This window comes from Rana temporaria, chromosome 1, assembly GCF_905171775.1.
Source record: "Rana temporaria chromosome 1, aRanTem1.1, whole genome shotgun sequence".
Taxonomy (NCBI): domain Eukaryota; kingdom Metazoa; phylum Chordata; class Amphibia; order Anura; family Ranidae; genus Rana; species Rana temporaria.
The window spans coordinates 26860184-26874398 of NC_053489.1; the positions used below are offsets into that span (position 1 = coordinate 26860184).

At 44.0% G+C, this 14215-nt stretch overlaps 1 protein-coding gene across 1 annotated transcript in view; it reads left to right on the plus strand.

Moving 5' to 3' along the window:
- The window catches only part of LOC120925871 (aquaporin-7-like), a 75912-nt gene extending 66799 nt beyond the window's left edge, over positions 1-9113 (plus strand). The window contains exon 6 of the mRNA XM_040336052.1: positions 8595-9113. Within this exon, the coding sequence (XP_040191986.1) occupies positions 8595-8769 (175 nt within the window). The 3' untranslated portion in view covers positions 8770-9113. The remainder of the gene's footprint in view (positions 1-8594) is intronic.
- The last annotated feature ends 5102 nt before the right edge of the window (positions 9114-14215 follow it).

The following is a 14215-nucleotide window of genomic DNA, read 5'->3' on the forward strand; positions in this document are numbered from 1 at the left end:
TAAAGTACAAAAACAAAATACCTGTATTATAACCCCAGGATCCACTGACTGCACTTGGAGTGAGAAAAACAGTACGCCACAACAACTGGATACTTAACCAGAGATATATTTTACTGTGAAATATGCAAAGAAGTGATTACAGTAATTGTGCTGTCATCCCAACATAAGACGACAGCACAATTGATTTAAACATAAGCTATTTGAAAACAGTATACATAAACATTTTATACCTGGGAGCTCCCCCTACTTTATTAGCTATGCGTGAGATCTCACTTAAAGTACTTGGTCTTGGATCTTCTTTTCTTCGCTAGCTAAAGTGATTTGTAATCCACAGTTTTGATGAGTCAAATTGAAGTGAAAATGCTCCTGGTGTAACTGCAACAACTATTTTAAAATCGCTTGAAACGTCAAATTAGATAGGCCTCAAGCCTTCTCAGTTTCAGTTCCTCTGCACCTCTGTGGAACTATAAATCCCAGTGAGGCCTGTATATGAGTCTAACTGCGTGTAAACTTAGCAAACTGTGGGTCGTGACCCGCTCACCCACTGGATCGGAGCTCCGGGTAGTAACTTTTGTTCAGGGTCCTGTGACTGCAACTTGCTTCTCCGTCAGCTCTGTTCAGCTCCGCTGGATGGATCCGGTTCTCTGATGCTCGGATGAGTGTCTCTCGGTCTCTGCAATCCGGCCACTGTCCTCTAGCTCTCCGAGCTCAGCCTTCGCTCCCCAGCAGCTCGGCATCCACATCCAGAAGGCTTTGTTGACACTCCTGTCTCCCCTCGTCTCCAAGGCAACCAAAATCCTCCACAAAACATCTCTCTGCATTACCAGTATTTGGGTCTCTCCTCGTCTCCAAGGCAACCAAAATACTAAACAAAACATCTCTCTGCATTACCAGTATTTGGTCACTAGATGGCTCCAAATACTTAAACATAGCAATGTCCATAGACGTTGTATTAAAGTATGCAAACACACATCAATATACAAGAATGTCAGTGCTACACATATATATATATATATATATATATATATATATATATATATTTATATTTATTTATATATATGCTTTTATATACTGTTTGTGGCACATTATGCATTTTTAGGCATTATGTATGATTTTTGTTTTACTGATTTGCATTTACATATGTTTGCAGTGTGTTCCCGTGCATTTTGGTACATTTACGCATGACAAAATGTTGCATGCTATACTTTTAAATGCACATGAAAGCACTGCAATAGTGCAAACTGGGCTCATTGAAATACATTCATTTTTCTTGCCTATGCATTTGTAATGCGTTTAAAAACACGTTTGACTGCCTCTGGTAAAAAATTAGCCATAAAACGAATGTTTAATCCCCTTTCTACCTCTCTCAGCCCTTTAAGACAATTCTTAAAAAAAAAAAAATTATTTGGCCTGGGGCTTTATATGAGGCACAACACATACAACCAATAAATAAATGGTATACAAGATCACTGCTTTATTGATAAATAGATACAAATCAAAAAAAAAAAAGATAAAATAAAAATAATAGCAAGCTGAATTGTAGTTATTCTATATCAATACATTTCATATATAGGTAAAATATTACTGATCATATACATTCCAGGTAACAACGCATCCCAAAACTCTGATGTGTTTTCCAAATCTTTGTTCACTTGATTGACGAAACGCGTCGAGTTTCGGATGCATTTTCGAATCTAATCATGTATTGATACCTGGAATGTATATGGCCAGTAATATTTTAACTATATATGAAATGTATTCATATAAAATAACTACAAATCAGTTTGCTATTATTATATCAGTTTTTTATGTAATGAGATTTGTATCTATTTATTAATAAGTAAAATAGATAAAAATCCCTTAGCGCAAACAGAGAGTGGGTCTTGGACCCATTGTAGCTAGAATGTCAGTACATGGGATAAAAGTCAACGTGGAAGAAGTTCACTTCATATATGGCTGCAGCTCTTTTTCAATGAGGGTATTGATAGCCTCTGTGAACTTTAATGGAAAACTGAAGGAGAAGGCGCTGCCATCTAAGTGTAACAATAAAATGTATAAAAATATGATTAAAAAGAAAGGCACTCACAAGGGTGGTGCAGCCAGATCATCTGGCTGGTGGCTTGGCACATGTTCAGGAGGGATGGATGGATGAGTCAGCAGTCCCCGCTGCTGTACAGGGGTGCAGGTGAGTGTTGCTATAACATCTTTTCTGGATGGACTGGCAGGCTGTGGGCACTGGGCAGTCAGATGTCCATAGTTCCAAAGGGGGATGAATGATGGTAATTGTCAGGCAAGTGGACAAGTGAGGGAAGCCGTGGCTTGAAGTCATGCCAGGCTGGGATGCAGGCTGGCGTAAATGCTGTGGTTGGAAGGACGTCTTGCTGTGATGACATCACGAGGTAGGCGGCAACATGTTTCGGAGCGCTTCAGCTCCTTCGTCAAACTGAACAGCCAGAGGCGGCTCTAGGCTTTGGGAGGCCTTAGACAAAACTTAGACATGAGGCCCCACTCAAGCCCACAATGGGAAAAGGTATTACATTTTTAGTGCAGAGTCCTTGCATTAGGAGATTAATCCCACATATCCGCAGGCAGTGCCATCATTCTTCCCGGTGCTAGGCTCTCCCCTTCCTCCATTAGGAAAATTAGACAGCCAGGAGACCCCTGTGAGCATGAGGCCTTAGGCGACCCCCTTAATTTGCCTAATTAAAGAGCCGCCTCTGCGAACAGCTTTAATAAACCTGTAATCTTGTATACCATGTATTTATTGGTTGTATGTGTTGTGCTCATATAAAGTCCCAGGGCAAATTAAAGGTTTTTATGGGTATGTTAATGTGGGGATGGAGGGGCATTATTGGGTGCATCAGATCACATTCAATTTATTTAGTTGGCAAAAACAAAGGTGTTTTCTGGACTTTCAGATCATTGGCTGTCAATTATGATGTGATCAGGAACATGTCATACAAGCTCCTGATCATTGCTAAGCAGAAGACATATGTTTTTTTTTGTTGGGGCAGGATATGTAAGCTGATCATAGTAAAGGGTGGGGCACAGTAGTTGATGGTAAATGGGATAGACACTGATGAGTGTAGGAGCAGAGAGCATAGTGGGTCCTCCGACTGGGGAAAACAACAATGTGGAGAAGGAGCTAAGAGGTTAAAGGGGTGGTTCACCCTAAAAACTACTTTTTCTTATTCCACTGCCCCCCCACATTACAATACGATTAAGGCTCTTATTATTTTTTTCATGCTGTACATACCTTAGTACAGCATATTCACCCGTGCATCCGGGTTGCGAGTCCCGCGGGAGTGGGCGTTCCTCACATGCTGGTGATTGACGTTTTGCCAAAAACAAGCTCCCCCCGTCGCGTAAGCCGCGTCACGGTTGGCGAAAGGAGCCGAACGGCGAGTCGGCGCTATACTGCGCATGCGCATCGCCGTTCGGCTCCTTTCGCCAATCGTGACGCGGCTTATGCGACGGGGGGCAAAACGTCAATCACACACATGTTAGGAACGCCCACTCCCGCGGGACTCGCAACCCGGATGCACGGGTGAATATGCTGTACTAAGGTATGTACAGCATGAAAAAAATAATAAGAGCCTTAATCGTATTGTAATGTGGGGGGGCAGTGGAATAAGAAAAAGTAGTTTTTAGGGAGAACCACCCCTTTAATCATAGACATTAAGGGTATTGGGCAGAAGGTGGAGAGAACACAAAACGGGGTCACATGAAGAAACATCAGGCACAGACTGTAGAGAATGGAAACAGAAAAGGAGAGTATGACTGTAGAATGGGGAGACAAGTGGTGGGACTAATGGGACAATGGGAACAAAGCAGAAGAGCGAGTACACTGAGGAGGAAAGTGTTGAATTTTGCACAGAGGAGGAGAGCAGACACACTAAGAGAGTGGGTAGGCAGAAGAGGAGAATAAGGGGAAAAAAGAAACCCCAGTGGTGAAGAGAGCAAAACTGAGCATTACAGCATGGAGGAGAAAAGGGGTCACACCAGAGGAGAGAGTACACTCGTAAAAGGAAATGAGTAGAACTCAGGAGAGAAGAGTGGAGAATAATCCTTGAGGTATGCATAACCAAATGTGTACAAGAATCCTCCACTAAAGTAATATCATAGTAAAGGGTGGGGCACAGTAGTTGATGATAAATGGGATAGACACTGATCAGGGAAGGAGAAGAGAGGTCCTCCTCCTGGGGAATGCAGCAAAGTGGAGAAGGACCTAAGATGTTGACCAGAGGCATTGAGTATGTATGGCAGAAGGAGAAGAGAACACAAAAGAGGCAGGGCCGTCTTTAATATGGTTTGGGCCCTGGGCAAACATTTTTTTGGGCCCCCCTCCAGCTTATTTTGGGCCTGGCTGGTTCACATGTATGTGTTTTGGCGGCCCTCATTTGTGCAGGCACAGCAGCCCATTGATTTGAATGGGCTGCCATGCCTTCGTTTCCTGCAGAAAAAAAGGTGCATTCAGCATTTTAAAAATATAGTTGCCTTGAAATGCATTCGGCTTTTGCACCATGCTACTTACCTGCAGTTCTTGCACACACAAACGCACTGTGTTTTTAAAAACGTGACCTAAACGTCTAAAAATGCAGTTTGACAGTGCGGGAACTGCAGATAAGTCACAGCAGAATCGACAGACAGTGTTGTATTTCATTGCTTGATGGGCATAGGTGTGCCGTGTGCGCAGCCTATTACATGATGTGCTTTTTTTTGCAGGAAATGCAGGCATGGCGGCCCATTCATATGAATGGGCTGCTGTGCCTGCGCACATGTGGGCCGCCAAAACACATACATGTGAACCAGCTAGGCCCAAAATAAGCCCATCAAGCAGTTAAATATAGACAGTAATGCCATGTGCTGTAAATTATGCTGTGTCCTCTGAGGCCTCACTCAGCCTGGACTGCAGGTCTGGTCAGTGTTTTAAAAAGTTCCTCTATTTTACACATGGCATGGCATGGCATGGGGATAGGGAGCCAGGGAAGGAGAAAGAAGATCTTACCTTGTCCTGGCAAGCTCAGCTCCAGCCTCTGATCTAAACAATTATCCACAGTTCACACACACTGCTAGCCGCTGCCTAGTTTCACTTGACAAAGCAGGAACCAGGCAGCACTCCTCTCCATTCCACGGTCTCACTCCTCCCCTGCTCCTCCGAGGTACACTGGTCACTAAACACTGCACGCATAGCAAGGGGCAGGCCATAGCGTCAGTGGAATTCAAAGCCCCACCCACCCATGGCCAGGGCCGCTACTCGATCTAAAAAGAAAGCAGCACTGGCATTGGCTGCACACCGCTGATGATTTTCAGCGCCGATTTGCGGGCAGCATGCGGGCATAATGGGCGGCTCTGCTTTGGGCCCCTAACAGTGACAGGGCCCTGGGCAGCTGCCCAGTTTGCCCTGCGGTAAAGACGGCTATAAAAAGAGGACCGCATGAAGAAACTTCAGATGAAGAAGGTAGAGAATGGAAACAGAGAGAGTGTAACAGTAGGATGAGAACGGAAGTGGTGGGAAAATGAAAATGAGTACACCGAGGAGGATTGAGTGAATTTTGCACAGAGGAGGAAAGCAGACACACTAAGGGAAGAGTGGACAGGCAGAAGAAAAGAATGGGGTGAAAAAAGAGGCCCCAGCAGTGAAGCGAGCAGAGAAGAGAGTAGAGCATCATCTTTGAGGTGTGCAAGAGCCCTCCACTAAAGTTGTATCATAGAAAAGGGTGGGGAACAGTAGTAGATGGTAAATGGGATAGACACTGATGGGGAAAGGAGCAGAGAGCATAGTGGGTCTAATGCTAAGAGGTTACGAGAGCCATTGAGGGTATTGGGCAGAAGGAGAAGAGGACACAAAAGAGGGTTACATGAAGAAACTTCAGGCGCAGAAGGTAGATAATGGAAACTAAAAGGGAGACTGTTACAGTAGAATGGTGGGGAGACAAGTGGTGGGACAGATGGGAGAATGGTAACAAAGCAGAAGAGCGAGTACACTGAGGAGGAAAGTGTCAAAGTCTGCACAGAGGAGGCGAGTGGACACACTAAGGGAAGAGTAGATAGGCAGAAGAAGTGAATGGGGGAAAAAAGAGGCCCCAGTGGTGAGGAAAGCAAAACGAATGCCTCGTACACACGATCGGGAAAAGATCCCTCGGAAATCCCGGGGGGAAAACTGAGAACTTGCTCGGTAACTTTTCCCCTGTACACATGAGAGGTTTTCCCGTCGGGAAAACTCTGATGAGAACTTTGTTTGGGAATCCCAACTGTGTGTATGCTCCATCACAGTTTTTCCCATAGGAAAACTGACAAAAACTGCCGGGGAAAAGTCAGCCGGTAATCCCGGTGGGAAAGAAGAGAGCAGGTTCTCTTTTTTTGTCCGCTGGTTTTTGGGCAGTTTTCCCGTTGGAAAAACTGCGAGGAGCATACACACGGGCGGGATTCCCGGCCAAAAGCTCTTCTTGCAGTTTTACCGTCTGGAAACCTGGTCATGTGTACGAGGCATCAGAATTACAGTGTGGAGGAGAAAAGGGGTTACAGAGGAGGAGAGAGTACACTGGGAAAAGGAAATGAGTAGAACTTAGGCCAGAGAAGAGAGTAGAGCATCATCCTTGAGGTGCACCCAGCTAAACGTGTGCAAGAATCCTCCACTAAAGTTGATCATAGTAAAGGGTGGGGCACAGTAGTTGATAGTAAATGGGATAGACACTCATGGGGGAAGAAACAGAGAACATAGTGGGTCCTCCTCCTGGGCAAAGCAGCAAAGTGGAGAAGGACCTAAAAGGTTAACCAGAGGCATTGAGGGTAATGGGCAGAAGGAGAAGAAGACACAAAAGAGGGTCACAAAAAAAACTTCAGGCGCATAGGGTAGAGTATGGCAACAGGAAAGTATTGCATTTTGCACAGAGGAGGAGAGCAGACACACTAAGGGAAAAGTGGATAGGCAGAAGAAGAAAATGCGGTAAAGGCCCCAGTGGTGAGGAGAGAAAAACTGAGGATTACAGCGCAGAGGAGAAAAGGGGTCAATGTCCGCCGGTGTTCCGCGATTGGGTCACAGAGCTGAAGAACGGGGAGATGTCAGTGTAAACACAACGGGCCGGATTCAGATAGGTTACGCGGATCTAAAGATCTGATTTACGATCCGCCGCTGCAAGTTTTTGAGGCGAGTGCTTAATTCAGAAAGCACTTACCTCAAAACTTGCGGCAGCGTATCGTAAATCCCCCGGCGGAATTCAAATTCCGCGGCTAGGGGGAGTGTACTATTTAAATCAGGCGAGTCCCCGTGCCGATCCAACAGCGCATGCACCATCCGCAAATTTTCCCAGCATGCATTGCTCCAAATGATGTCGCAAGGACGTCATTGGTTTTGACGTTAACGTAAATTACGTCCGGACGTATTCGCGAACGACTTACGCAAACAACGTAAAAAATTCAAAACTCGGCGCGGGAACGACGGCCATACTTAACATAGGATACGCCGCACTTACCCCTGCTATAGGGGTAACTTTCCGCCGTAAAAAGCCGAACGCAAACGACGTAAAAAAAAAGCGCCGGGCGGTCGTTCGTTTCTGAATCGGCGTTAATGCTCATTAGCATATTCGACGCGTAAAAGACACGGAAGCGTCACCTAGCGGCCGGCCTGGAATTGCAGCCTAAGATCCGACGGTGTAAGTCACTTACACCTGTCGGATCTTAGGCATATCTATGCGTAACTGATTCTATGAATCAGTTGCATAGATACGACCGGTTGGCCTTTAGAGATACGACGGCGTATCAGGAGATACGCCGTCGTATCTCCTATCTGAATCTGGCCTCACATCTCCCCATTCTGCCTAGTGACACTGTCACTGATCATCTTTTCCCTCTCATTGGGAGCAGCGATCAGTGACATGTCACTCGTAGCCACGCCCCCTAACAGTTAGAATCACTCCCTAGGACACACTGAACCCCTTCAGCGCCCCCTACAGGTTAACCTATTCACTGCCAGCGTAATTTTTGCAGTAATCAGTGCATTTTTATAGCACTGATCGCTGTAAAAATGACAATGGTCCCAAAATGGTGTCAAAAGTGTCCGGTGTGTCCGCCATAATGTCGCAGTCATGATAAAAATCGCAGATCCCCACCATTACTAGTAAAAAAAATATTCAAAAAAAAATATTAATAAAAATGCCATAAAACTATCCTCTATTTTGTAGACGCTATAACTTTTAACAAAAATATGTAGAAGAATACAAATTTGTTTTTTTTTATATTTTTTGGGGATATTTATTATAGCAAAAAGTAAAAAACAAAACAAAATTGTTGCTCTATTTTTTATAGCGCAAAAAATAAAAACCGCAGAGGTGATCAAATACCACCAAAAGAAAGCTCTATTTGTGGGAAAAAAAGGACGTCAACTTTGTTTGGGAGCCACATCGCACGACCGCGCAATTGTCAGTTAAAGCGACACAGTGCCGAATCGCAAAAAGTGGCCTGGTCTTTGGCCTGCAAAATGGTCCGGGGCTTAAGTGGGGTAAAAGAAAAAATATAACGATATGTCAATGGACAATTGTTTTGCTGGAATCAGTTTGCAACCATAGACCACAGTCTTTGTCTTTCCATTCCAGGGCTGGAAACTACTGGTGCTGGATACCTATTGTGGCCCCTCTAGTGGGCGGACTGACCGGAGCCTTCCTGTACAAGTTGCTGGTGGGACTTCACCTTCAGACAGACCAAGAAGAGAAAAAGTTACAGGAGATGGAAAAGGGGAACACAGAGATGGTGAACTGTGAATGCCTGTAAACTCTTGGACTATATAAGGAGATTGGACCTACAGTCTCCACTCGCCTGGCACTGGTTCAAATGTTGGACTCTGTAAGAGACACGAGCTGTATATAAGCAAGATGAATTGTATATAATAACTGACCTGGAGGAGACGACAGACTAAATCAAGACTGATGTAATATTGTATTATTACGTTTTATTTATTTTAAAGCACTGCTGGAGCTTAGTCAACCAACCCATGCTCTGGCAATCTAGTTGGCATTCCCAGAACTGAAGACACTTCGGCACCCCTTGTGGTAGAGAGCAAGTACTGCATCTACTCAGCTTCATGTACTGTATTAAAGTGGGCACTGTCATTTCTGTTTCAGTGATTATGTAATTGTGTTAATTGTGTGCTTTTTTTCTCAGAAAATAGGTGCAGGAACTCGACCACGACTCGTTCAGATTTCACAAACAGTAGAAGGGTCTTAAATGGGAATTTTGGGCCAGATTCACCAAAGAGATACGACGGCGTTTCTCCTGATACGCCGTCGTATCTCTGTTTCTATCTATGCGACTGATTCATAGAATCAGTTCCGCATAGATATCCATAAGATCCGACAGGTGTAATTGTTTTACACTGTCGGATCTTAGGATGCAGTACCGCGGCCGCCGCTGGGTGGAGTTTGCGTCGTAAACCAGCGTCGGGTATGCAAATTAGCAGTTACGGCGGATCCCCGACGGATTTTCGCGTTTGCTACGTCGCTGCTAGTCTAGTTTCCCGTCGCAAATTTCGTCGTCGTTTGACCTGCCCTAACTTTAGTCAGCAATCGTATTGCTGTCTAAAGTATGGCCGTCGTTCCCGCGTCGAAATTTAAAATTTAACGTCGTTTGTGTAACACGTCCGGGAATACAGAAGTACGCTATGCGCGTCGCCGTTCGAAAAAATGACGTCACAGCGCGCAAAGCACGGCGGGAGTTAAGAAACGGAGCATGCGCAGTAGGTCCGGCGCGGGAGCGCGCCTAATTTAAATGGCACACGCCCATTTGAATTGGCCCGCCTTGCGCCGGAGGCCGCCAGCGTAGTTTTTATTGCAAGTGCTTTGTGAATCAGGCACTTGCGATGAAAACTTGCGGCGGTGTAACGTATCTACGATACGTTACGCCGCCGCAGTTCTATGTGAATCTGGCCCTAAATACCAGGATTGCATTACATACAGAGTGCAGAGTTCAGGGGGTTACACACAGAGTGCAGAGCGGTCACTTGTAAACACAGAAACCAGACTTCTGTGTTTACAAGTGATTATAGTGAGCAGGCACCAAAGGGTCTGAGCCAGAGGTGGTGGAACTGAGTTCCCCCAAGTTCCCCCTGAAAAAAAGCCCTGTGTGTGTGTGTGTATATATATATATATATATATATATATATATATATATATATATATATATTGAATTCAAAGGATTACTCCACCCAAAACAGATATTCCTTTTAAAGCTGAACTCCAGGTATATTGATGAAATACATATAGGAGAGTTGTATTAGCTGCCAAAGGATTTGTATTTCTGTTTACTGTTTTTTTGTTTGAGATTTACACTGCATTGCCACAGAACACAGTCTTGTCTGGCATGGGGAAGGGATCCTAATCTTCTCTGCTGCAGTTTCCCTTCTCCTTACAGGTCTTCTCCAATTCCCCACCCTGTGATTGGATAGTGAAAAGAGAAGCAGAGCACTGATGAGCTCATCTCTCCGTTTCTCCTTTTAGCATGCTCTTTGCACTGCAGCAGGCAGGGCCGTCTTAATAGCATCATGGGCCCCTGGGCAAAGTAATGCTCTGGGGCCCCTACAATGGTGACAGTGCAGGTATACAGACATCAAGTAGGTAGGAGGCAGACTGCCTCCCCTGTGTATCTATCACTCTCAATTATGGGGTAGCGTGGGCTCAAGAACCAGCTGCTTTGGGGAAAGTGCAGGGGCCCCCCATGCAGCTAGGGCCCCTCATTAAGACAGCCCTGGCAGCAGGCATTACTGGCTCCCTGTTCTGCTTCCCTCTTTCCCTGTCTTGTGCTGTGCTGTACAGGGACTGCAGGAGGCTGATAACATGTCAAATTCAGGTACTTAAACTGTTTGCATAAAAAAATATATATATACATTTAATAATGTACCAATGATTACTGATGTGTGTCCTTTATATCTGCTTAGAGTTCATGCAAATTGGTTCCCAAATGCCTAAGCCAACAACTCTTTGAATAATTTGTGTGTATATATATATATATATAATAGATAGTCGAATGCACAAAAATGTAATTATATTTAATTTTTAATATAGTAATTGAATCTGACATTAACAGTATTAAACAGATAAACACTGCCACCTTCAGGCTGCAGTGGCCTTGCAGACCAAAGTGGGGACAGAAGCTAATTTGTATATATATATATATATATATAGATATAGATATATATATATATATATATATATATATATATATATATATATATATATATATTATAGATATATATATATCTATATAGGCTGTCAAATGCACAAAAATTTCGTTTAATTTAATTTTTTTAATTATTATTTTTTAATATAGTAATTGTATCTGACATTTACAGTATTAAACAGATAAACACTGCCACCTTCAGGCTGCAGACCAAAGTCTTATTTGTTTATTTTTTTTTAACAAAGGCTCCAGTTTGCATTTTATCATATAGGTTTTTTTTTTTTAATTGTTTTTATTAAGGTATTTTCAATGTTGTTGAAATACAAAACAAGGCCATAGGGGCATACCCCGGCCAATCATTGCACGTAGCAACGTGCATAAAAAGCAACAATATAAAAGAACAGACAGAACAGTTAACCTCACACCATAACTCTAGGCATGTCTAGCTAAACATTACCTAAACACCATTTTATCATATAGTTGACATAACAAACAGGGTGGTTCCTCAGTGGGGACCGAAGCTAATTTGCATATGTGTGTATGTATATGTATATATGTATATATATATATATATATATATATATATATATATATATATATATATACATATATGCTGTCAAATGTACAAACATTTCATTTTATTTTTTGTAATTATTATTTTTTAATATAGTAATTGTATCTGACATTTACAGTATTAAACAGATACTGCCACCTTCTTACTTTATAATTTGTTTTTAACAAAGGCTCCAGTTTGCGTTTTATCATATAGTTGACATAACAAACAGGGTAGTGGGGACCAAAGCTAATTTGCATATGTATATATATATATATATATATATATATATATATATATATAGGCTGTCAAATGCACAAACATTTTATTTTATTTTTTGTAATTATTATTTTTTAATATAGTAATTGTACCTGACATTTACAGTATTAAACAGATAAACACTGCCACCTTCCTATTTTCTAAAACATTTTTTAACAAAGACTCCAGTTTGCGTTTTATCATATAGTTGACATAACAAACAGGGTGGTTCCTCAATGGGGACCAGAGCTGTCCGTGACAGCTGATAAAGTATTGGCACAAAGTATTGGCTCTCAGAAGGACATTAATGCCCATTGCACACGTGAAGCAATGCCTGTGTAATCTTGAGGTCTACGGACCTCAAGTCGCATCAAAGTCGGACCAAAATAGTGCAGGGACTACTTTGAAGTCCCTGTAACCTGAAGTCGCACAGATATGAATGGTACTCTTTGGCAATCATGGGGTATGACTTGTCCTGTGACTTTGCAGTCCCAAGTCGCAGGACAAGTTGCACAAGTATGAAAAAGGGGCCTAAGCCCCCCTGTTCACACTGGCGTGAGTTTACATTTCAAATTGCATGCCAAATCGCAGGCTATTGAGGGCAACGGCACTGTCCCAATCGGTGCGACGCTGACTTTGCGGCACCTCACCGATTTTCAAAAGTAGTTCCTGCACTAGCCAGAACAAGGATCTGTCAATGTAAGCAGACAAATCCCTGTTCTGACGAGGGAAGGAGAGAGAGATCTGCTGTACCTAGTGATCAGGAACAGCGATCTCTCTCCTCCAGTCAGTCACATCCCCCTACAGTTAGAAACACCTCCCAGGGAACACAGTTAACCCCTTGATAGCCCCCTAGTGTTAACCTCTCCCCTGTCAGTGTCATTTATACAATAATCAGTGGCTATTTATAGCTTTGATCACTGTATAAATGTCACCGGTCCCAAAAAAAGTGTCCGTTCTGTCTGCCGCAATGTCGCAGTCCCGATAGAAACACACACATTGCTTCCTTTACTAGTTAAAAAAATACCATAAGGCCAGGTTCACACCTATGCAAATTGAGTGCGGCTTAAACCGCATCCAATACGCAGAACATTTCTAAATACAGTGGCCCAGATTCAAAGAGATTTGCGCATTATTTGTGGAGGCGCAGGGCAACGCCCCCGCAAATTTGCTTCGCTGCCCTCGATTCACGGAGCAGTAGCTCCGTAAATTGCGAGGGCGCGCCGGCAAAATTGCCCGGCACTAGAGCACGCAATTTAAATGATCTCGTAGGGGGCGGGAATCATTTAAATTAGGCGCGCTCCCGCGCCGAGCGTAGAGCGCATGCATTGCGGCAAATGACGTCGCAAGGACGTCATTTGCTTCAGAGTGAACGTGAATGGCGTCCAGCGCCATTCACGAATCACTTACGCAAACGACGTAACTTTCAAATATCGCGACGCAGGAACAACGGGTATCCTTTAGCATTGGCTGCCCCTACTATTAGAAGGGGCAGCCTTACGCTAAACACGCCGTACGGAAACGACGTAACTTGCGTACGCAGGGCTCGCGCAACATTGTGAATCGGTGTTAGTATGCAATTTGCATACTATACACTGAGCACAATGGGAGCGCCCCCTAGCGGACATCGCAAGAATGCAGCCTAAAATATGTGTGGCATAAGAGCCTTATGCCACGCAGATTTTAGGCTGCAGTCGGCGTTACGATGTTCCTGAATCAGGAGCATTCGTAACGCCGGAGCAAGTAAGCAATTGCGCTGTGTAACCTATGGTTACACAGGCGCAATTGCTTATTGAATCTGGGCCATTGTTTTCAATGAGGCTGGTTCACATATGTGCGATGCATTCGCACTGCGCATTGCAGTACAACCGTGTGCGTCTTTTAGGCATTGCGGTGCGGCTCAGGTGCGAATTCAAGCCCATTATCTTCTATGGGTACGCAGCTGATTCGCAGATGTGTTCAGTTCTCTTCAGGAATTTCTCTCATTCAGCTCAATACACTTCTCCCCCACTCTCCTCTCACCCGCAACTTCTCCCAGGTCTCCAAATTCGCATCTAAGGCTCCATTCACATCTAGGCGGACGAAATCGCAGCGTTTTGTCCCGCGAATTGCGGCGGCAAATAGCGGCGTTTTGTACCGCGATTTGCGGCGACAAAACGCAGCGATTGTCTGCCTAGATGTGCCCCTCTATGGAGATGGTCCCCGAAAGCCGCCTGAAAAAAAGGTCCGGGGCCT